At 40.1% G+C, this 25,388-nt stretch overlaps 2 protein-coding genes and 1 pseudogene across 5 annotated transcripts in view; 2 read left to right on the forward strand and 1 right to left on the reverse strand.

Annotated features, from left to right (window-relative positions):
- Positions 1-1,151: 1,151 nt before the first annotated feature.
- Positions 1,152-5,608, forward strand: mns1 (meiosis-specific nuclear structural 1). The gene is made up of 10 exons (XM_071401720.1): positions 1,152-1,810; positions 2,426-2,650; positions 2,766-2,893; positions 3,388-3,490; positions 3,594-3,823; positions 3,921-4,137; positions 4,278-4,385; positions 4,471-4,728; positions 4,892-5,017; positions 5,184-5,608. The coding sequence occupies exons 1-10, from the start codon at positions 1,733-1,735 to the stop codon at positions 5,292-5,294; spliced, it is 1,584 nt and encodes a 527-aa protein (XP_071257821.1). The 5' UTR covers positions 1,152-1,732; the 3' UTR covers positions 5,295-5,608.
- LOC139576071 (testis-expressed protein 9-like) lies at positions 5,520-12,134 on the reverse strand (annotated as a pseudogene).
- A 1,093-nt stretch (positions 12,135-13,227) lies between these two features.
- Positions 13,228-25,388, forward strand: part of LOC139576142 (DNA-binding protein RFX7-like) — a 51,333-nt gene continuing 39,172 nt past the window's right edge. For all 4 annotated transcript variants that reach the window (XM_071401870.1, XM_071401872.1, XM_071401871.1 and 1 more), the window contains exon 1: positions 13,228-13,688. In XM_071401870.1, the coding sequence (XP_071257971.1) occupies positions 13,555-13,688 (134 nt within the window). In that variant the 5' untranslated portion in view covers positions 13,228-13,554. The remainder of the gene's footprint in view (positions 13,689-25,388) is intronic.

Below are 25,388 nucleotides of genomic sequence, written 5' to 3' on the forward strand. Positions count from 1 at the left end.
GGAGATATACCTTCAGAAAGTATACCCCTTGACGTATTCCTCATTTTGTTTATTTTACACCCTGAATTCAAAATGGATTAAATATATATAAAATCTCACCCAATACCCCATAATGACAAAGTGAAAACATGTTTTTAGATTTTTTTGTAATGTGTTACAAATGAAATACAGAAATATCTAATTCACACCCCTGAGTCAATACTTTGTAGAAGCACATTTGGCAGCGATTACAGCTGAGTCTTTCTGGGTAAGTCTCTAAGAGCTTTACCTCACCTGGATTGTGCAACAGTTGCCCATTTATTTTCTAAATTCTTCAAGCTCTGTCAAATTGGTTGTTGATCATTGCTAGACAACCAATTTCAGGTCTTGCCATAGATTTTCAAGTAGATTTACGTCAAAACTGTTAACTCAGCCACTCAGGAACATTCACTGTCTTGGTAAGCAACTCCAGTGTAAATCTGGCTTTGTGTTTAATATTATTGTCCTGCTGAAAGGTGAATTCGTCTGGTGGAAATCAGACTGAACCAGGTTTTCCTCTAGGATTTTGCCTGTGCTTAGCTACATTCTGTTTCTTTTTTTTATCCTGAAAAACTCCCTAGTCCTTAACAATTACAAGCATACGCATAACATGGTGCAACCACCACAATTCTTGAAAATATGGAGAGTGGTACTCAGTAAAGTGTTGTATTGGATTTGCCCCAAACATAACACTTTGTATTCAGGACGAAAGTTAATTGCTTTACCACATTTTTTGCAGTATTACTTTAGTGCCTTGTTGCAAACAGGATGCATGTTTCTTTTCACACTGTCAGTTAGGTTAGTATTATGGAGTAACTACGATGTTGCTGATCCATCCTCAGTTTTCTCAGGGACCTTACAGATAATTGTATGTGTGCGGGGTACAGAGATGAGGTAGTAATTAAAAAAGCATGTTTAAACCTTATTGCACAGAGTGAGTCCATGTAATTTATTATGTGACTTGTGAAGCATATTTTTACTCCTGAACTTTAATCTTGCCATAACAAAGGGATTGAATAATTATTGACTCAAGACATTTCAGCTTTACATTTTTTATTAATTTGTAGAAATTTCGAAAAACATTCCACTTTGATATGCGTGTAGGCCAGTGACGACAAAATCGAAATGTAATCTATTTTACATTTAGGCTGTAACAACAACATTTGGAAAAATTCAAGGAATGTGAATACTTTAAGGCATTGTAATATAATACTTTCAGACAGCTTTACTGACAATACATCTGTCCCCAGCATCGATCAGAAGGGTAAATTCTAACTTTTATATACCAGTAGTCTGAAATCAAGTAATATCAGGCCCAACCTTAAGGACCTGCCAATTGAATACTTTTCTAAAATAATTTCTCCAGAGTTTTTAACTGGACCGCCCTAATCCTATTATTAATGTCCATCTTTTTTTAAATTAAACTACAAAATACATAGATATCCATTGTACAAACTATATTGTATTTAGATATTTTGGAGGGGGACTAAGCATGGGAGAGACTTGTGTGTGGGTGATATGTTGTCTGACGTTTCTGAACAACAATTGTGTCAATAACTTAACTGATTCTGCGCAGTACCTGTAACGTTACCTTTGGTCCTCCCGTCTTCCCTAACGGACTTTTTAACCAATTACATTCGAGTTTATTGTTAGGCACAAAAGGCGCGATGTTACCAAGACGACTGGAAGCAAAACAAATGGAGCAAAGTGGTAGATGAAGAAGATTATTACATTTCTGCCTGGTAAAATATACAAATCAACGAGAGGCTTGCAACAGCTCCACGCAATGATGGTAAATTACTTGGCTGTAGATTATGTTTAATTGTGTTTTCCATGAAAATTATCTAGCTATTCGATGGTTAACGTCGTTAGCTAACGTCAGCTAATGTTAGCTGAGAACGAGCCAACTTTAGTTAATATGCCTAGCTAGCTCTGAGGCTCCTGAACGTCAAACTTGTTTGAGTCGGGAACCAATTTTGTGATAGACCCATCAGACTACCAGAACACAACTCCTACATACAGTGCGATTAAAAAAAAGATAGGATACAAGCAGTTTTACTATTACTGCAGTGCACGGCCGGACTATTATTAAGAGCATCAATAGCGATTCATGATATTACATTGTATTGCACCCTCTAAACTTACACAGATTCCTTGTATAAAATTGGTTGATTCTGTTAGTGCTAGCAATATTCATTAAAAAAAGGATAAATTGTAATAATAATATTTTGATCGGGTCCACAGACCCCACTTTGAAAACCCCTGACCTAGCTGTTAGTGCTAAGTAAGCCAGGCTAGCTTGAGTGGTACTCAAGTTTATTTACATTTTATTATAACCACTGGTAGTAGCCAGTATGTATTTGCTTGATACATTGACCAAAATTAACTAATGCGGTCTTTCCTCAAGGCTTCAATGAGCCAGCGGCGCAACATGACGCACAGTCAACAGCAGAGGGTGATTTCGGAATTTCGACGGCAGGAAGAGCAACGAGAAGACCAGACAAAACGCATCACTAAGGACAGACAAATGCAAGCCAATGTAATGAGTGAGGAGAGACTTGAAAAGAAGCGATACCTACGCAAGGTGCAAGACGAGCTGCACGAAAGCCAAATTGAGGATGCTCTCATCAAGGTATCGCTTTCATACAGCATTCATGAAAAGTACCTGCTTAAACGACAACTAGGCTTCATCTGTGTCAGGGAAACTGGTCCTAAAAGTAATTCCTTGCTTCATCTGACTCTTACAGGCAGAGGAGGAGAGAATATACAAGGAAAAGCAACTGCAACAAGAGGAGAGAATGGCACAAGAACTGGCCCGCATCAGCTATGAAAAGCTTAGAGATGTAAAAATGAGGCAATATATAAAAGAGAACAGGTAAGTCCCAACATGAGGGGCTTGGCAGAGATTGACATTAAGGGTTGCCCTCCTATTGCCTGGGTCAAGTGAACTGAGCAGTTGCACCTGCTCTGAGGTTGCCCCATTGGGCAACTGCAACGAATTCCAGTAGCCTAAAACTGAAAGACAGTCAATTTATGGCAGTTGGGCAAGTTGAGCCTGCTCTGAGATTTCTTTTATACTGATAACAACCAAAATACCGCAAATTTCAGTATTGATCTTTCTGATTCCTCTATGTGTAGAGGAAAGGCAGGCACTATATGGAACTGCTGCATGTAAATAGCTAATTTACATTTTCAGGCAAGTGATCATAATCTTCGGTCAACCCAAAAATACTCTTGACTTGCCCGATGGGAAAGTGCCTTTCAGACTTTAATAAAAATCCTAGGGTTAGTGTATCAACAATAATCTGTCCATAGTTGTTGCAGGATGGATGTTTTATGTTGCTGTTAATGTTTCCTCTTTAATTTTAGTGTTGAACTCCGTGAGTTGGAGGGGCAGCTCAAGTCTGCATACCTAAACCGGGAGAGGGCTGCACAGATTGCTGAAAAGGAGTCTATGAGATATGAGACAGTGGTAAGTTCATAAATGTCCTTTCCCAGGGTAGAAGGGATATTTGAGACTTGAACCAAAACACTTGTTGGTTGTGCTTTTTGTGAATCCATATTTTTCTCATTAGCGCCAGGAGGCTGATATTGCTCGTAAGATGAAGAGCGAGCATGAGCGGGCCTCTATGGAGCAGGAGAAGCAAGACCATAAGCGCTACGAGGAGGTGGTGCAGTACCAGCAGGAGCTGGAACAGCAGCTGGAGGAGAAAGAGCACAAGAGACAGGAGGCTTATGAGGAGTTCCTCAAGGAGAAACTCATGGTTGACGAAATCGTCAGGAAGATCTATGAGGAGGATCAAATGTGAGTGGACAGTGGCAGTCTGTTTTCACAATTTGGTTAAGTTTCCTGCTTGATCAAGTAATCAGTATATAATGAAATCGAATTACCTTTTTTGCAGGGAGAGGCAGTTAAGACTGGAAAAGATAACAGCCACTCAAAGGTACATAGAGGAGTTCAAGAGCCAGCAGACTGAGTGGAGACTGATGGAGCGGGAGAAGATGGAGGCTGAGAACAGACGCATCCTGGAATTTGCCAGTTACCAGCAGCATAAGGAGAAGAGCAGAATGGAGAAAGTCAGAGAACGAGAGCAGGCAAAAGAACATCTTCACCAGATGGTAAGAGGGAGAAAAGTCACATAATTTGCGAAACTCTTGGCTATATTCATAGTTAAGAATATGTTCTAGTCTTTTTTTTGGACAAAGTGAGAAATTATTACAACAATATTGATGGCTATTGAGGAATGTCTTTCTTCTAGCTCACTGAGAAGATTGAAATGGAGAGGCAGCAGCGTGACGAGATGGAGCGTGTTCGTGAAGAGCTTTGTCTGGAGGAGCAAGCCGAAGCTGCAAGGCAGAAACAAATCGTAAGCAAGCATTTCCACATTTTATAATTTCCTAAATTTCCAAACCACCTTTAGAGGATTCAACCCTTTTTAAATGGGTTAACAGGAAGATATGGAGAAGAGAATCAGACAGAGGCTGGAGTTGCAGCAGACCTGCCAAGAGCAAATAGCCTTCAAGGAAATGCGGAGGCAGGCTGAGAAGGTGGAGGAGGAGGCCTTCAGGCAGATGATGATGGCCAAGTTTGCTGAGGACGACCGCATAGAGCAGATGAATGCCCAGAAACGTCGCATGAAGCAGCTTGAGCACAAGAGGGCTGTGGAGAAACTGCTGGAGGACAGGAGACAGCAGTACCTGGCTGACAAGGTACAGTATATTGCTCTTATCATGAACACTTATGCACTCTTTATCAACATCAAAGTGGTGTTATTGTAACTGAAGCTTTTCTGTTTAACACTGTTTTGTCTGCCTCAGAGGTAGGTACCTTAAGGAACATTTGTTGAATGTAAGTTTGATCTCTCTTCCCAAGGAACGTGAGGCTGAAGAAAGAGCAATGGAACAGGAGAGGGAGACATTGCGTCGACAGATCATTGAGGAGGAAAGGCAAAGCCTTCTCAAACTCCATGCCACAAAACTTCTGGGCTATCTACCTAAGGTAAGGGAGAGGAGGTTGTCTTAGTTTTTAGTTCAACTGCAAGTGTTTTCTTTGTGTTTTTCTTTAAACTCATTGGCTGTCCAAATTCTTTAAAAAAGTATTTTGATGCAATGTTGCTCCAGGAAGATCCCACTTTTGAAACTGACTGTTATTTTCAAATGTTAAGGGCATATTCCGGGAAGATGACCTTGAACACTTTGATGAGGACTTCAGAAGCAATTTCCAAAAGCGCCAGGCCGACATCTTTGATGAAGAGGGCTGGGGAGATGATGAATAACCACTTCCTATACTACACCACTAGATGGCATTATTGGGTAGATGCTGTCTAGTGTTTTTTTGTGTGTGTATCAAATGGTGGATTTCTTATGGTGATGGTGTACTCAAAAATGTATTAATTTGCAAAGACTAATTTGTATCCCACTAGCTGCATATCACCACACCTTAAATCCTAACATGGAGGTGCAGCAATTTTCAGTGTAAGTCATTTGGTAATAAAAATAACTACACCATTTCCTTTATTAGGTGATAATGCAACTACAGTTTAAATTGATTTAACCCATTATTGTAATAAAATGGTAAACTTTTAAAATACAACTGCATTACAAATATATTCTGTATAAATGAACAATAACTTCCACACAATATTAAAGGACACATAATCAATGTTGTTGCTAACCATAAGAATACATTCAAGGCAAGCAGGATTGTATTACATACATTTTTCAGTATTGCTTTATGATTTCCCCCAGTCAAGAGCTTTCATGAATCCCTATTCTGTAAATGACAACATCTTGGCAGCTTCTAAATGCATTTGCTCAAGCAAGAGGAAAAATATGTCAGTTTGATAAGGAGAAATACCAATAATGATACTGCCTTGTAATAATTACTTGCATTTAATATGAGGACTTTGTGCCTTTTCAGTATATCAATCAGTTTGAGTTGTTTTTTAAAACCCACTATCAGTTCAGCTTTTTGCTTTTCCAGCTTCTTGTTTTTGGCTTTTAATGTCTTTATTTTTTTATGCTCCTGGTCTGCTGTGTCCTTTTGGAAAGGATAGACATAAAACACGTTTATTTAACCTGGGTTATACAAGTGACAGAAGCAAAACTTGAAAACCAAAATCTGAACTATACTAATAGCATGTCACTATCAATACAATTTAGTGTAAATGATTGATGTGATCACTATATGCACTGATAGGTGGTTTAATTTACCTTGCTCGTCTGCTCGAGTTTGGTCAGTTGTGTCTTGGACCTCTCAACTTCCTCTGACACTCTGTTCAGTCTTACCTCTACGGCACTGTGATTGGTTGCTGCCTGTTTTTGTGCTCTCTTCAAACCCTCGATTTCCTTTGTTAAACACACACGGGGGCAAGCTAAATCAGTAAAATAATTTTGTGTAACGTTTTTATAGCGCACCAACACACATTTTCAAAAGCACTGTAATGATAATGGTAATATTTGGTTAGATAGCTACAAAAACTGACTGTCATCACATTTACTTATTAATTTTATATTTCAGAAATTAAATGTGAATAGTTATGATTTAAACCGATAATTTTTGTGACTAAGCAATAGGAAGCCATCAACCATTCATTCTTCTTTTCTTTGGGAGTGGACATACACTAAGTGTACAAAACATTAGGAACACCTGCTCTTTCCATGTCAAACTGACCAGGTCCCATGCTTTTGTTCAATCTTTACTAACGACATGCCACTGGCTTTGAGTAAGGCCAGTGTGTCTATGTATGCGGATGACTCAACACTATACTCGTCAGCTACTACAGCGACTGAAATGACTGCAACACTTAAAGAGCTGCGGTTAGTTTCAGAATGGGTAGCAAGGAATAAGCTAGACCTAAATATTTCCAGAACTAAAAGCATTGTATTTGGGACAAATCATTCACTAAACCTCAACTGCGTCTCGTAATGAATAATGTGGAAATTGAGCAAGTTGAGGTAACTAAACTGCTTTCTAACCCTGGATTGTAAACTGTCATGGTCAAAACAAACATAAGGATACAACAGTAGCTAAGATGGGGAGAAGTCTGTCCATAATAAAGCGCTGCTCTACCTTCTTAACAACACTATCAACAAGGAAGGTCCAACAGGCCCTAGTTTTGTCGCACCTAGACTACTGTTCAGTAGTGTGGTGTCATGACGTTGGCCTGTTGGGGGAGGTTTATGACCCCCATAAATACCTTTCCCCTTTTCTCTCTCTCTACTTTATAGAGTTGACTCTTGTAAAGCCTTTGTAATATAGAGTCTGGTAACATCGAAAGGTGGGAAACGGAACCATATTTCGGTAATCCAACCAGTTGAAAATATGCGTTTGTACTTAATGAATATGATCTCAGATCAGTTGTTGTCTGAGATATTACTACTAATGACAGGATGACATAAACTGTATCTTGGAAAGTCGACACATTCTAGTTATCAGATTCACATGGAATTGTTGTGCAATTTAAATGTTTAAATATGAAAGTATTTGTGAAAAGATTAAATGTAATTTTAGCTTCTTAAATGAGAGAATGGTTTGTCATAGAGAAACTCTGCTCACTCAGAGGCCCCACCCAAGTGAACAGAATTTGGTTGTAAACTATGAAACACGCCCTTCTTTCACCACTATATAAACCCGTTGAGGAAAATTCAACTTGCTGTTCCGAGGACGTGAGGACGACGGTCCTACGTTAAAAGGGCTCAGATAATAACCTAACGAAATTAGCATTGTGTTCAATGTGAAGGTGACGATCGACACGCCGAAAGGATTTCAACTATACCAGCCAGAATATAGCATGAGCTTAAAAGTATGGCAACTTGGTATGAACTTTGAACTCTTATTCACTCCAGAAGTGATACCTCCTAGCCGTTGAGTTAGCAGCAGCCGCTGTAAACGTGGGCTAGGAAAGGACGAACGACGTATTCAATCTAACACACACAACGATACTACAACGTATCCAGTTTACCACCAGAGACATTCTTCAGAGGACAAGAGATCCCTGCTGGGCATCCCAGCCTTCCATCTACGACCGACCTATTGAAGCGCAGCTCAGAGTAAATATTTATTGCATTTTCCTTTTTCCAAATGGGCGGTTATTTAGAATGCATAAGACTCTGTATTTACGATAGCATAGCTTCTCCCTTTTGTTACTCAGTCTTCCCGCTCTTTCATTCAAAACCCAGCCCCCTTTCTTTGTGTAACCAGCCGTCATATCTGTTCCGTCCACTAGGGATGTTTTCCTTTATGACATAATTTGTAATCAATGTATGATCCATTCTGGGTAGATGTAATTCTGTGTGATTATTTAGGTATTTAGTAAATAAATAATTAAACCAAATGTTGTATTGCTGATTCAACTTGTTAACCAGGGTTTGTGAAGATAACCAAGAATTTACAACTTTCAGATGAGACTGAATAAGGCGACGATTAAATATTTACTGCTATTGAGGTAAAAGATTACCAGGTCTTTAAGAGTTTATTCGGAAGATAACAGCTCTATAAAAATTATTTTGTGGTGCCCCGACTTTCTAGTTAATTACATTTACATGGTTATCTTAATCAGGTAATATTAATTACAGAGAAATTATTTTATAGAATAGCATGTCATATCACTTAATCCGGCATAGCCAAAGACACGACAGTGGTCAGGTGCCACAAAGAGGGAGTTGGGGAAAATTGCAATTGGCTCAGAACAGGGCAGCACAACTGTCCCTTAAAAGTACACGGAGAGCTAACATTAATGACATGCATCTCAATCTCATGGCTCAAAGTGGAATAGAGATTGACTTCATCATTACTTGTTTTTGTAAGAGGTGTTGACAAGCTCAATATACCGAGCTGTCTGTTTAAAATACTAGCACACAGCTCGGACACTCATGCCATCAGAGGTCTCTTCACAGTCCCCAAGTCTAGAACAGACTATGGGAGGCGCACAGTACTACATTGAGCTATGACTACATGGAACTCTATTCCACATCAGGTAACTGATGCAAGCAGTAGAATATGATTTAAAAGGCAGGTAAAAATACACCTTATGGAACAATAGGGACTGTGATGGTGTAGGGATTTTTTATTTACCTTTATTTAACTAGGCAAGTCAGTTAAGAACAAATTCTTATTTTCAATGACGGCCTAGGAACAGTGGGTTAACTGCCTTATTCAGGGGCAGAACGACAGATTTTTACTTTGTCAGCTCGGGGATTCAATCTTGCAACCTTTTGGTTACTAGTCCAACACTAACCACTAGGCTACCTGCCGCCCCAATTAATATTTATATGTTGTACTACTTCATCTTTAGCTCATTCAGTACAAACAAAGTTCACTATTCAATATGTAATGTGGGATTTCTCTGAATTCAAAAGATATCTGTCATATGAGCGCCGTACTATCGCCAGCTGCAGGAGAGGTTCACCTTACAGGCTGATCATGTTAATGAGGCCATGCCAGGCATTTCCCTGCTGAGGTGTTGATTTCATCCTTTATTAACAACCTTGTCTAAGCTGTATAATGTCCCCCTCCCCATTCAGCAATAAGACATTAACAGCTATCTCAACTGCTGTCTATACACATCTAGGTTTCTCTCAGTCACTGTTTATGGACTTTCATGGTTACAATATGTGCTGTTTAATATTACCAAATGACTAACTAGAAAGATAATCAATGTAATAACTGTTTTATCCTCGACACCCACCTTCTGTAGAGCAGTTACTTGTTGCTGGAGCCCATCACCTTTTCTGTTTGACTCCTCTGCTAAAGCTCTGTGTTTCTCTATCTGGGTTTGCTGAATGTTTGTGGTCTTCTGTAGTCCTGCTCGAGCCTCCTCGACCTCCTTTATGCTGGTGCTTAAACTACTGTTGGCATAATCCTAGAACAAATACATGTTTTATTCTTGTTTCAATGTTACATTTTACTCAAAAATATACCTAATTTCCATCTCTCATATTTCTATCATTACCTTTTTGTTGCACTCATATGATAGCCGGTTAAATTCTTCTTGCTTTACACAAAGTTTTGCTTTGAGAAAACGGATCTGTCCATCTAAAACACAGCACACCCAAAAAAGTTACATAAAGAATTATATAATTTTTAGGATATGCGAGAAGCTCGATGAACTAAGGCTGAAACAATTGATATTCTGGAACTCTGATAAATAACTTATTTTTTTGTAATGAATGTTTTTGCAAAGATCCATTCTTGTGCTCCAGATGTGAATGTGTGAGAAAGCCACAGAAAGTGTAATAAATGAAATCAGAATTCACCTGATCCCATCTCATCCCCAACACCGGGCATGATGTCTTCCATAAGATTGTCATGAGTATCTCCATCATCCAGCTTCCCCTCAATGTCTACGTATTGTTTTAGCCAAGGAAAAATCCACACAATCTTCAAGAACCACAACATCATCAACTGCAGATGCCTTTGTTGTTCTGAAATAAAATAACAAATAAACAAAATACAATTCAAACAAAAAGTTGAAAAAGTCATAACAAACATAAGGAACTGAAGATCAACAACGCTGGACACTCATTAAGCCATTACCTTTCACAATCTTCCAATGTTTCCAATAGATATTTGTGCAAACGTTTGTGACAAGGATAACATTCTTACTGTGTTTTTCTCTGGTTTCCAGGTCTGTTTTGTGAATTGGATTTTGATGTGACCCTTTTCTTTGTCATTACCTGAGCAATGGAAATATGACTTAGGGAGAATTTCAATTGCATTTCCTTAATTCCTCGCCTCCTTCTCAAAACCCATTGGATGAGAAGGTCAGAAGTTCCGCCCCTCTGACCTTCTCATCCAATGGGGTTTGAAGAGGACGCGAGGAATCAAGGAAATACAATTGAAATTCTCCCCCAGTTTTACTAACTGATTACATTACATTTGTGTCTCTGAGCTGTTACATTTTACATATCAAACTGAATTGAATACTGCACCTTAGAAGTGGGCTTCATAACTGAAGATTCCAGCATGTTCACATTCCTAAAGACAAATACATTTGTATTATAGGCGGTTCTCATATATTCTTATCCAGTCTACTACACTGAAATGCTATACGTTTTGAGCAATGCAATATTTTATTACCTGAAATCCTCCTCCTCATCCTCAATTTCAACATCAAGGTGGAAAGAGATTGGCTTTGACAAGACTTAATTTTGGTCACGCTGAAAAAAATTAAGAAAAAACAACCAGGACAAAAAGTTTAAATAAAACAAATATGTCTAAAAATGAATGTTTTATGTTGTTCTGAAGTGTGTCAATTGGCCAGGTAGCTATCTTAACTAAACCACTTACCATAACCTGTTCGGCTTGCCTTGCTAGTTCAGCTGTTTTTGCCTCCTGCTCTGCATTTATACATCTGGAATGGGAGAAATATGCATTTTTTTATTACTATCGCCATCTGGTTACAGCATCTCATATGATACAGTTTACATTGACTCAACAGATGTTTGGCAATGGGCACAGATGTTTGGGCAAGGAACCTCACTTGTATTCCTCCTCTTTAGCAAGTAGGTCTATCGTGGATGGTTTCTTTGAGGGGACAGAGGCTGGACGTCTCACAGATCTTCCTCCTTGAGACCTTTCTGCCTTGGATGACATGGGTCTTTTGGGCTAAATAAACAAATGTAGTAAGTTAGGTAGCTCATTAAAAATATAGTAGTTGTTGGTTCTTTTAGCCAACAGGCATATAACATTTCAAAGGAACAACGCTTTCATTGAAAGTCAGACAGCGTATAATAAAACGTTACAGTTTTAACTAGCATGCTAACTATCTAGCTAGCAGTTAGCTAACTTAGATCTTAAACAGTGATATAGCTAGGACACATAAAGGTGGCTATAGCTAGTTATTTCTTCTTGTATTTAACTTGTGAATGGGTATGTTAACGTTTTTTAGCAGTGTAATACTGTAATTAGCTAGTTGTTTAAAACAATACATTGACTCACCGCATGCATTCTTCTTTCAGACATTTTGTGGTGCTGAATCTGGCGGGTGGCGTTACGGTTGCATAGCAACAAGTCGTGGCCAAATGTTTATCTCCACTGTGCGACAAGGCGAAGGATAACGCACATTTGCTGTGCTCGCTGTTTTCCACAATCTTGACTTTGATACGTTTAAGAAAAATATGATGTTAGGGCCCATTGTGGACCAATGAACACATTCATTTGAGTTGTTTGCTAAACATGAAATTTGCAAATGTGCAGTGCGACAGCCTTTACTAAGGCTAACAGATTCGCTGCATGTCTACACATGGAGCATAATGCCATTAAATATATATTAATTTGTTTACCATTGATTGCAAATAATTGCATTTAAATTAAATAGACATTTCACAATGTTATTTTACAAACTCATTGGATTATTGAAGACCACGTCCATAGTACTGATCATTCATGCATTTTTACTGTAGGCACACAGTACTTGGCTGGTCACTTTTTGGCTACTCACCACAGCCGTGTAAAAACAACCCAAAAAAAGCACGTTATTCTTCATTCGTGCACTCTGCGCCTGCGCCGCCGATGCCTGACAGCAGCAGCAGGAGCAGCATCACATTACCGTTCTCTCAGCAGTAGGATATTATGCTGGCAGGACGATCGCGCATTTCTTTCTTCAAAATAAGAGTTACCCTGCAAAGACATGCTAAATTGTTAAATGTATTTTGTATTCATACCAGCATTTCTTTTGAATATTTACACAAATACTGGTATGTTGAAACATATTCTGTAGGCTATATTTAAATAAATGCACTTTTAATAAAATACAAATATTTGTTATTGGAATTATTCAATAGATAGTCTGCAAACTTAAATGGGTCTCTTGTTTCAGAGTACTGGTGACTCCTTACTCCACCCAGTCCTTTCACTGCAGCTCAATACACGGGGGATACTTATTGGCTTGTAGAGAGAACTTTTATACCTGTCTCAGCTAAAGTGGCGTGGGAAATACTCAGTAGGGTGTAGTTTTGGAGAGGGACTGTGTTACACGGCCTGCTACAGGCTTTTCACTCCTCCCCTACATAGGCCCCAATGCAATATACTGTAATAGACTGTACATGGGATACATATTAGTAGAGACCCAAAAAATTGTTAAAAGTAAATATCTTTTGAATGAGTTATCCACATTGCAACATTTTGAAATGCGGGCTTTTATTTAGAAGGTTTCAATGTGACGTCATCGTTCGTCCTGCTGGCAGAATACTAGTCAGCATCACAAAATCAGCATCACAAACACTTCCACCACGAGTGTTTGCAAACGCATGGGTCGCCCCAAGGCTGCGACGGAATCCTGGGGAAAGCGTGCATTTTGTATTCCTCTCTACTTGTGATTATTATTTTTTTACTTGTCTGTGCATGGTGTTCGAAATTAACCGTCTAACCATGTTTTCCCGGCACCGTTTCTATCCTGGAACTGAGGCCACGTATATCGCAAATGAGAACGGGTGGGTCGGTAATGTACAGTAGGAAAATAACTGCTATCTCGAGGTCCAAGTTGAGGCCTGCATGTTAAAGATCCCTTTCCTCCCATCCTGAATCTCATCGTGATGACTGAGGATCAACAACAACATGATCAGCTCCCGAAGCTGGGCTCTGGAATAAGCACTTTACCATCCCTAGTTCCTGGACTGCAAGGGACTGAGGCCAGTGCGTTGCAGCTCAAAATAAAGAATTCCATCTGGTAAGGACGACCATTAGCTAGCATTGTGCTACTTTGATTGCTAGCCAGATAGCTTAGTTAACTTACATTAATTCAGCCAGCTCCACATGTTTTGCCATTATAGTGTGGCTACCTCTAGCTAGCTAGCCCAGATATTTAATTAGCCAGCTCATTACTAACCAGCAGCTACTGAGTGTTGCCTCCTTCGCCCTCATTTTCATCAACGTAAACATACATGTCAACATTTGTGATTGGCGTTGACAATATGACTTTTTTTATACAGTTTTTTGTTAATTTCTTAATACCAAGAGCTAATATTGGTTACTATAAGTTATTGTATATCAATTGTTCGCACATTTTTGTTATGGAATAGCGCGTGCGGCATGTCGGACACATTCATGCCATTAGCAGCAAGCTATCGCTACCTTTTTGTGGTGGTGGACGGGTCTCGACTAAAGGGTCAAAATGGGTGAATATTAACAACCCCGCGGTTAGTTAGCTGGACCCACTGAGGTGTGTATATATGGCCTGGACGTGTGCATTGTGCATGGTTTCGGTATCCTCATTAGTGCACGCACTCTAGTCAATTTGCGTAATTTCGGGAAAACAGAATAGTATGTAGCTAGTACGCTTGCCCGCGTTATAACGAGGTTAGTTTACGGGAGCACGCCTGCACTAACTGGGTTGAAAACCACCATTGTTTTTTTTGCATGTCTCGACATGTATTTCAAATCCATGACGGTATAAATGGCTATGGTAATAATAGCACAGCCTGCCCTGCACCTTACCATATCTTGATACATAATCAATGACCTGCATGTTGTATCAGTACAAACCTGACAAATATTATTCGGCTACGTTCAACATGAATCTCTTCACAGATCTGTAGGTAAATATTGTTGCACTCATACCCCAGTCAACTTCCAGAATTAAATGCTCAATTTGCACACTGAATAATATGGTGATTTTACTTTTATGCACGTTTCACCTGTTGCCTTATCCGTTGGTTTCATATAGAAACTCCCTACATGAATTATGAAGTATCATAAGGATCCATAATATGCTAATAGATGTGGTTTGCTTTTTGCGTTTGAACAGTTGTTGACAGATGTTTATCATAATCAGACTTAATGTTCATGGTCTAACTTATACCACCGCATTATCTGGTGCACAATCATTCAGAACCGACTTGTGATTTGTCTTGGTTTCAATATTGTGTAAATAGTTTTAGATTATATATAGTGACATATCAGGAACTGAAGCACATGGACGGCTCTCTGTGGAAATTACAACATTGGGAAAGTCATGACTGGCACTTTTTTAATGGACATATGCAAAATATAGAACCACTTAGGTAACATGTAACCTTAGCCTAGTCATAAATTGCAAAATGTCAGCACCTAGGCGTATGTTAATAATATCAGAAAATACGCTACAGTATATTTGTTGATTCTCAGCACAGTAATCTGCTGTAAGGCCAGTGTAAAGGAATAAGGATCTGGATGACATGGATCCATACGTGGGATATCACTTCCCTATTTTGATGGGCATAAGTTCCATCATCAATACATTGACTTGATGTTTTATGGTCAACATCAGACATTGTTATGGAATAGGGCAAATACATTTTAAACATGGAAAGAATTGTTTTGCTGCTTTTTTATTACAGGGTTGGAACTGCCTTTATGAGATGACAACTAATGTAGTAGTATTTTGAAATACCATGGAAGATGCAGATTTTGTAATGGCCATTTCCATGTTAAAGGACCCATGAGCACCAACAAGTGAAGTTTATAGGAGCACATCTAATGTGATGTCAAATGAAGGGGCATATACATTCTTCCAGCTATTTTCTATCTTAAATTTAGGAAAAAGCAAAGGCTTTGATTTCTGGTCAAACAAAGGGGTCTTAGAAGACATGTTTTATTTTTATTTAACTAGGTAAGTCAGTTAAAAACAAATTTTATTCACAATGACGGCCTACCCTGGCCAAACCCTCCTCTAACTCGGACGTCTGCCAAAAAAAGTCTTAAAAGCTATTAGAATAACATTAAAACACAATATTGTTGAAGTTAAGACCCTTTCCAACTAATAGCAACATTTAATATTTAATATTGCTGAACTTATTTGCCTTCTGTAAGTTTAAGAAATATTGCCTAGTGACTTGTCTTTCTGTTTCAAAAAACGCACACATGTTTAAAATGTGTAATTCTGTAACAAAATCTGTAACATAATGACAGAAAAAGCAATAACATAATGACTGCAATTGCATTGGATAAAATGGGAAATGATACCACAGTTGGTTCACCTGCTACTATCCTTCCTTCCACTGGCATACTGTCATGTTCAGCTCATAATTGTGAAAAGTCTGGACGACCTCTCTCTCTCCAGTTAATGTCATCTCTCCCAGCTCTTACTGACACCTACCTATGAGCCCCCTCTGTTTCCATTTACTGTAACCAGCGTCCTCAACCACTGAGCACCAGACATGCATGGCCATTGAAAAGTAGTTGAATTTTAGATATCTGTTTCACAAGTTTAGACAGCACATTGCAGTACAGTAAAGAAAAGTTGAGTCTATATCAGCACAATACAGCACTGTAGAGTAAAGCACACTAGAGTACAGTATAATGTACTGAACTCTACTGTGCTCTACTATGATGTCCAAACTTGATTGGTTCAGATTGGGTCTTGTCTGTATCAACCAAATGTGGTCTTGTTTGGGGGGAGCATATTAGAATAATTGCCAATGTGTAAAATAATAACCAAACATGCAAAGGAGGATATTGCATTTTTATACTTTTTTTGTGTACCTATTCAGGATACATCACAATGAATACATCACATATCCATAATTATTAGGGATGTGCATCTTTCCCTTTCAAGACGAGTCGATACACAATGTATACAAAAATATCTAGATACGTACAGTGGGGAGAACAAGTATTTGATACACTGCCGATTTTGCAGGTTTTCCTACTTACAAAGCACGTAGAGGTCTGTCATTTTTATCATAGGTACACTTCTACTGTGAGAGTCGGAATCTAAAACAAAAATCCAGAAAATCACATTGTATGATTTTTAAGTAATTAATTTGCATTTTATTGCATGACATAAGTATTTGATACATCAGAAAAGCAGAACTTAATATTTGGTACAGAAACCTTTGTTTGCAATTACAGAGATCATACGTTTCCTGTAGTTCTTGACCAGGTTTGCACACACTGCAGCAGGGATTTTGGCCCACTCCTCCATACAGACCTTCTCCAGATCTTTCAGGTTTCGGGGCTGTCGCTGGGCAATACGGACTTTCAGCTCCCTCCAAAGATTTTCTATTGGGTTCAGGTCTGGAGACTGGCTAGGCCACTCCAGGACCTTGAGATGCTTCTTACGGAGGCACTCCTTAGTTGCCCTGGCTGTCTGTTTCGAGTCGTTGTCATGCTGGAAGACCCAGCCACGACCCATCTTCAATGCTCTTACTGAGGGAAGGAGGTTGTTGGCCAAGATCTCGCGATACATGGCCCCATCCATCCTCCCCTCAATACGGTAGAGTCGTCCTGTCCCCTTTGCAGAAAAGCATCCCCAAAGAATGATGTTTCCACCTCCATGCTTCACGGTTGGGATGGTGTTCTTGGGGTTGTACTCATCCTTCTTCTTCCTCCAAACACGGCGAGTGGAGTTTAGACCAAAAAGCTCTATTTTTGTCTCATCAGACCACATGACCTTCTCCCATTCCTCCTCTGGATCATCCAGATGGTCATTGGCAAACTTCAGACGGGCCTGGACATGCGCTGGCTTGAGCAGGGGGACCTTGCGTGCGCTGCAGGATTTTAATCCATGACGGCGTAGTGTGTTACTAATGGTTTTCTTTGAGACTGTGGTCCCAGCTCTCTTCCGGTCATTGACCAGGTCCTGCCGTGTAGTTCTGGGCTGATCCCTCACCTTCCTCATGATCATTGATGCCCCACGAGGTGAGATCTTGCATGGAGCCCCAGACCGAGGGTGATTGACCGTCATCTTGAACTTCTTCCATTTTCTAATAATTGCACCAACAGTTGTTGCCTTCTCACCAAGCTGCTTGCCTATTGTCCTGTAGCCCATCCCAGCCTTGTGTAGGTCTACAATTTTATCCCTGATGTCCTTACACAGCTCTCTGGTCTTGGCCATTGTGGAGAGGTTGGAGTCTGTTTGATTGAGTGTGTGGACAGGTGTCTTTTATACAGGTAACGAGTTCAAACAGTTGCAGTTAATACAGGTAATGAGTGGAGAACAGGAGGGCTTCTTAAAGAAAAACTAACAGGTCTGTGAGAGCCGGAATTCTTACTGGTTGGTAGGTGATCAAATACTTATGTCATGCAATAAAATGCAAATTAATTACTTAAAAATCATACAATGTGATTTTCTGGATTTTTGTTTTAGATTCCGTCTCTCACAGTTAAAGTGTACCTATGATAAAAATTACAGACCTCTACATGCTTTGTAAGTAGGAAAACCTGCAAAATCGGCAGTGTATCAAATACTTGTTCTCCCCACTGTATGTGGACACCCTTTCAAATGAGTGGTTTCGGCTATTTCAGCCACACCTGTTGCTGACAGTTGTATAAAATAAAGCACACCGCCATGCAATCTCCATAGACAAACATTGTCAGTAGAATGGCCTTACTGAAGAGCTCAGTGACTTTCAATGTGGCACTGTCATAGGATGCCACCTTTCCAACAAGTCAAGTTTATCAAATTTCTGCCCTGCTAAAGCTGCCCCAGTCAACTGTGAACTGCTGATATTGTGAAGTGGAAATGTCTAGAAGCAACAACGGCTCAGCCGCCAAGTGGTAGGCCACACAAGCTCACAGAACAGGTTCGGAAAAGCCCCCTTAGTTCCAGTGAAAGGAAATCTTAACGCTACTGCATACAATTACATTCTAGACGATTCTGTGCCTCCAACTTTGTGGCAGCAGTTTGGGGAAGGCCCTTTCCTGTTTCAGCATGACAATTCCCCTGTGCACAAGGCGAAGTCCATACAGAAGTGGTTTGTCAATCGGTATGGAAGAATTTGACTGGCCTGCACAGAGCTCTGACCTCAACCCTATCAAACACCATTGTGCTGAATTGGAATGGCAACTGCGAGCAAGCCCTAATTGCCCAACATCACTAATGCTCTTGTGGCTGAATGGAAGCAGGTACCCACAGCAATATTCCAACATCTAGTGGAAAGCCTTCCCAGAAGAGTGGAGGCTGTTAAAGCAGCATAGGGGGGACCAACTCCATATTCATGCCCATGATATTGGAATGAGATGTTTGACCAGCAGGTGTCCACATACTTTTGGTCATGTAGTGTACATGGTCTCCAATACGATAAACGCATTAATTTTCCATTCTAAATTCAAATCTGCTGCTGATGGACCTCATGAGCTGCATCTGTCTGAGCTGACCTCTCTCTCGTGTGTGTGTGTGTGTGTGTGTGTAAATTATATATGTCTATGGTGTATGTGCTATGTAGACACCGGAGCTGAGCCATAAGGGAGACTAGGCATCTCACTATCAGATTAGGTGGGGTGGGTAGCTTCTGTTTTTTGTCTCCCCACTTTGAAATCACCATCGGCCACTATTTAACTTGTCATTCTTGCAGATTAAGTGTGAGCTAATAATGTATCAATATTTATCATTAACACATTTGCTATGACATACCCAATGAATATATAGCACACCTTTAGATTCCACCCAATCTCAAAATTGAATGGTTTTGACCAGTTGGAAGTGTTTACTGCAGCGGTGGCTGCTAATTGGCTGAATACCCGGGGTGTGAGATGGTTCAAATACAAATTTTATTTGTCACATGCGCCGAATACAACAGGTGTAGTAGACCTTACAGTGAAATGCTTACTTACATGCCCTTAACCAACAATGCAGTTTTGAGAAAATACCTACAGTTGAAGTCAGGAGTTTACATACACATTAGCCAAATACATTTAAACTCAGTTTTTCATTATTCCTGAAATATAATCCTAGTAACAATTCCCTGTTTTATGTCAGTTAAGGTCATCAATTTATTTTAAGAATGTGAGATGTCAGAATAATAGTAGAGGGAATGATTTATTTCAGCTTTTATTTCTTTCATCACATTCCCAGTGGGTCAGAAGTTTACATACACTCAATTAGTATTTGGTAGCATTACCTTTTAAATTGTTTCACTTGGGTCAAATGTTTCGGGTATCTTCCCAGAATAAGTTGGGTGAATTTTGGCCCATTCCTCCTGACAGAGCTGGTGTAACTGAGTCAGGTTTGTAGGCCTCCTTGCTTGCACACACTTTTTCAGTTCTTCCCTCAATTTTTATATGACTTAGACTTAATTATAACATAACACACAGAAATAGGAGCCGTAGGTCATTAATATGGTCGAATCCGGAAACTATCATCTCAAACAAGACGTTTCTTTCAGTGAAATACGGAACCGTTCCATATTTTATCTAATGGGTGGCATCCATACGTCTAAATATTCCTATTACATTGCACAACCTTCAATGTTATGTCATAATTACGTAAAATTCTGTCAAATTAGTTCGCAAGGAGCCAGGCGGCCCAAACTGTTGCATATAGCCTGACTCTGCGTGCAATGAACGCAAGAGAAGTGACACAATTTCACCTGGTTAATATTGCCTGCTAACCTGGATTTATTTTAGCTAAATATGCAGGTTTAAAAATATATACTTCTGTGTATTGATTTTAAGAAAGGCATCGATGTTTATGGTTAGGTACAATCGTGCAACGATTGTGCTTTTTTCACAAATGCGCTTTTGTTAAATCATCCCCGTTTGGCGAAGTTGGCTGTCTTTGTTAGGAAGAAATAGTCTTCACACAGTTCGCAACGAGCCAGGCGGCCCAAACTGGTGCATATACCCTGACTCTGTTGCAAGAAAAGTGACACCATTTCCCTAGTTAAAAGAAATTCATGTTAGCAGCAGGCAATATTAACTAAATATGCAGGTTTAAAAATATATACTTGTGTATTGATTTTAAAGGCATTGATGTTTATGGTTAGGTACACGTTGGAGCAACGACAGTCCTTTTTCGCGAATGCGCACCGCATCGATTATATGCAACGCATGACACGCTAGATAAACTAGTAATATCATCAACCATGTGTAGTTAACTAGTGATTATGATTGATTGTTTTTTATAAGATAAGTTTAATGCTAGCTAGCAACTTTCCTTGGCTTCTTACTGCATTTGCGTAACAGGCAGGCTCCTTGTGGAGTGCAATGTAAAGCAGGTGGTTAGAGCGTTGGACTAGTTAACTGTAAGTTTGCAAGATTGAATGCCCGAGCTGACAAGGTAATAATCTGTCATACTGCCCCTGAACAATGCCCCTGAACAAGGCAGTTAACCCACCGTTCCTAGGCCGTCATTGAAAATAAGAATGTGTTCTTAACTGACTTGCCTAGTTAAATAAAGGCATTCCAAAAAAAATCGGTGTCCAAAAATACCGATTTCCGATTATGAAAACTTGAAATCGGCCCCACGCCAAATCTTTTCAGTCTCCCTGAGGGGGAATAGGTTTTGTCGTGCTCTGTTCACGGCTGTCTTGGTGTGCCTGGACCATGTTAGTTTGTTGGTGATGTGGACGCCAAGGAACTTGAAGCTCTCAACCTGCTCTACTACAGCCCCGTCGATGAGAATAGGGGCGTGCTCGGTCCTCCTTTTCCTGTAGTCTGCAATCATCTCCTTTGTCTTGATCACGTTGAGGGAGAGGTTGTCCTTGCACCACACGGTCAGGTCTCAGCCTCTATAGGGAGGTCAGTCTCATTGTTGTCGGTGATCAGGCCTACCACTGTTGTGTCATCAGCAAACTTAATGATGGTGTTGGAGTCGTGCCTGGCTGTGCATCCATGAGTGAACAGGGAGTGCAGGAGGGGACTGAGCACGTATCCCTGAGGGGCCCCTGTGTTGAGGATCAGTGTTGCAGTTGTTTTGTTACCTTACGACCTGGGGGGCGGCCCGTCAGGAAGTCCAGGATCCAGTAGCAGAGGGAGGTGTTTAGTCTCAGGGTCCTTAGCTTAGTGATGCGCTTTGATGGCACTATGGTGTTGAATGCTGAGCTCTTGTCAATAAATAGCATTCTCGGATAGGTGATCCTTTTGTTCAGGTGTGAAAGGACAGTGTGGAGTGCAATAGAGATTGCATCATCTGTGGATCTGTTGGTGCGGTATGCAAATTGGAGTGGGTCTAGGGTTTCTGGGATAATGGTGTTGATGTGAGCTATGACCACCCTTTCATAGCATTTCATGGCTACAGATGTGAGTGCTACGGGTCGGTAGTCATTTAGGCAGGTTACCTTAGTCCCTGTGGCCAAGAACACTATGGTGGTCTGTTTGAAACATGTTGGTATTACAGACTCGGACAGGGAGAAGTTGAAAATGTCAGTGAAGACCCTTGCCAGTTGGTCAGCACATGCTCAGAGCACACGTCCTGGTAATCCGTCTGGTCCTGCAGACTTGTGAATGTTGACCTGTTTAAATGTCTTACTCACATCGGCTGCGGAGAGCGAGATCACACCGTCATCCGGAACAGCTGATGCTCTCATGCATGTTTCAGTGTTGCTTGCCTCGACGTGAGCATAGAAGTTATTTAGCACATCTGGTAGACTCGTGTCACTGGGCTGCTCTCGGCTCTGCCTCCCTTTTTGTAGTCTGTAATAGTTTGCAAGCCCTGCCACATCCGATGAGCGTCAGAGCCGGTGTAGTACGATTCGATCCTAGTCCCCTATTGACACTTTGCCTGTTTGATGGTTCATCGGTGGGCAGAGCGGGATTTCTTAAAAGCTTCCCGGTTAGAGTCTGCTCCTTGAAAGTGGCAGTTCTACCCTTTAGCTCAGTGTGAATGTTGCCTGAAATCAGTTTGTCAGATCATGAGACATCCCGAAAATATGACGAAAGGGGAGACTCACAAACACAATGGTGTTCTCCGTTTTGCTCTACAAACCCCACAAGTGTCACAAGACTTGTCTGAAGTTAACCCATACAAATGAATGGAAGTAGTTTTGTGCCAACAAGAATAAGGGGTAAAGTATGTGTCCCAAAAACAAAAAAACTATAGGACAAACACGTCAACCTTATTCCTTATGATACACTTATTGACTGTCATTTTTGCCGTTTATGAATGTCTTATTCAACGTTTTATGGGCAATAGTAATAAAGGCCATATTCAATATTGTATCAAATTATAAAAATTCTAAGTTTATTAGTTATGCAGTGGATCATTTAGCTATCGTAAAATAATTAAATATGTTAACTTTTCATTGGGGCAGTTCTCCCTCATAGCAAAACAATCGAAGCAATGTTCGCTTGACCTTGAACGCAGAGCTGGCAGTCATTGAGGGGCAGAGTAGTCAGTAACTGAACAGCTTGTTTTGAATAATATTTTTTTTAAACAGGAACATGTACACATAGAGCATTTAAAACATAAAACATAATCCATATTTGTTTTTATATACTTTATTTTTATTGCCCATCACAAGTGGGGTGCCGCCCCGAGTGCCCTTATGGGCAAGCGCTTCGGCCATGCAGTGTGCCTCACAAAAGTGATTGCTCGTTATACAGGGTAAAGTTGATAATTTTATATCTAAGAAAGACCATATACACTGATTGTTTAAAGAAAAACTATGAAAAACTTTTGCTGATGGTGAACCTGCACAATCAAAATAAAATCGATTGTAAACCAAGTTAAGCAGGTATAGCCAGATGTTGTCTCCGGTAGCTTACTTTTATTCTGGTAAAACACAATTTTCAACAATGCATAGATAACAATAACCTAGCAAATTACGTAGGTTGTCACTCAACTAATATCACGCAAGCCATTTTAGCATACGAATGTTGAAGGTACCATGCAAGATCGGGAACAGGCCGCCTTCCTCGCATTGGTCAGGACACGAAACTGGGCACAGTGCGCAGTTTGACTAGGCTACTGATATTGCCTGGGGTTGTCCGGCACGCATGCAAACTTGTAGATCTTTGACTGTCAACGCAGTTACATGCACTTCAACTCTGAAAGAGAGGACTCATCAGTTGTCACAAAATATGAGGTATTTTCAGAAGGTCGAAAGAATGTAATATGAGCAAAAGAAATGTGTGAACCATTGATTTGTAACATTCAAATCAGTTTTTTTTGACCGACGCATGCTACATTTGGATCGTTTTGGGGTCCGAGGACCGATGCGCTCATCTTAAACATTTGAATATACATTTGAAGTCGGAATTTTACATACACTTATATTGGAGTCATTAAAACTGGTTTTTCAACCACTCCTCAAATTTCTAGTTCACAAACTATAGTTTTGGCAAGTCGGTTAGGACATCTACTTTGTGCATGACACAAGTCATTTTTCCAACAATTGTTTACAGACAGATTATTTCACTTATAATTCACTGTATCACAATTCCAGCGGGTCAGAAGTTTACATACACTAAGTTGACTGTGCCTTTTAAACTACTTGGAAAATCCCAGAAAATGATGTCATGGCTTAGGAAGCTTCTGAATGGCTAATTGACATCATTTGAGTCAATTGGAGGTGTACCTGTGGATGTATTTCAAGGCCTACCTTCAAACTCAGTGCCTCTTTGCTTGACATCATGGGAAAATCAAAAGAAATCAGCCAAGACCTCCAGAAAAGAAATTGTAGACCTCCACAAGTCTGGTTCATCCTTGGGAGCAATTTCCAAACGCCTGAAGGTACCACGTTCATCTTTACAAACAATAGTATGCAAGTATCAACACCATGGGACCATGCAGTCGTCATACCGCTCAGGAAGGAGACGTTTTCTGTCTCCTAGAGAGGAATGGACTTTGGTGCGAAAAGTGCAAATCAATCCCAGAACAACAGCAAAGGACCTTGTGAAGATGCTGGAGGAAACCGGTACAAAGTATCTATATCCATAGTAAAACAAGTCCTATATTGACATAACCTGAAAGGCCACTCCGCAAGGAAGAAGCCACTGCTCCAAAACCGCCATAAAAAAGCCAGACTACGGTTTGCAACTGCACATGGGGACAAAGATCGTACTTTTTGGAGAAATGTCCTCTGGTCTGATGGGGAAAAAATAGAACTGTGAATCACGGGGGTGGCAGCATCATGTTGTGGGGTGCTTTGCTGCAGGAGGGATTGGTGTACTTCACAAAATAGATGGCATCATGAGGGAGGAAAATGATGTGGATATATTGAAGCAACATCTCAAGACATCAGTCAGGAAGTTAAAGCTTGGTCGCAAATGCATCTTCCAAATGGACAATGACACCAAGCATACTTCCAAAGTTGTGGCAAAATGGCTTAAGGACAACAAAGTCAAGGTATTGGAGTGGCCATCACAAAGCCCTGACCTCAATCCTATAGAAAATGTTTGGGCATAACTGAAAAACCGTGTGCGAGCAAGGAGGCCTACAAACCTGACTCAGTTACACCAGCTCTGTCAGGAGGAAAGCGCCAAAATTCACCCAACTTATTGTGGGAAGCTTGTGGAAGGCTACCTGAAACGTTTGACCCAAGTTAAACAATTTAAAGGCAATGCTACCAAATACTAATTGAGTGTATGTAAACTTCTGTGATGAAAGAAATAAAAGCTGAAATAAATCATTCTCTCTGCTATTATTCTGACATTTCACATTCTAAAAATAAATTGATCCTAAAACAGGGAATGTTTACTAGGATTAAATGTCAGGAATTGTGAAACTGAA

The sequence above is a fragment of the Salvelinus alpinus genome, chromosome 5, assembly GCF_045679555.1.
Source record: "Salvelinus alpinus chromosome 5, SLU_Salpinus.1, whole genome shotgun sequence".
Taxonomy (NCBI): domain Eukaryota; kingdom Metazoa; phylum Chordata; class Actinopteri; order Salmoniformes; family Salmonidae; genus Salvelinus; species Salvelinus alpinus.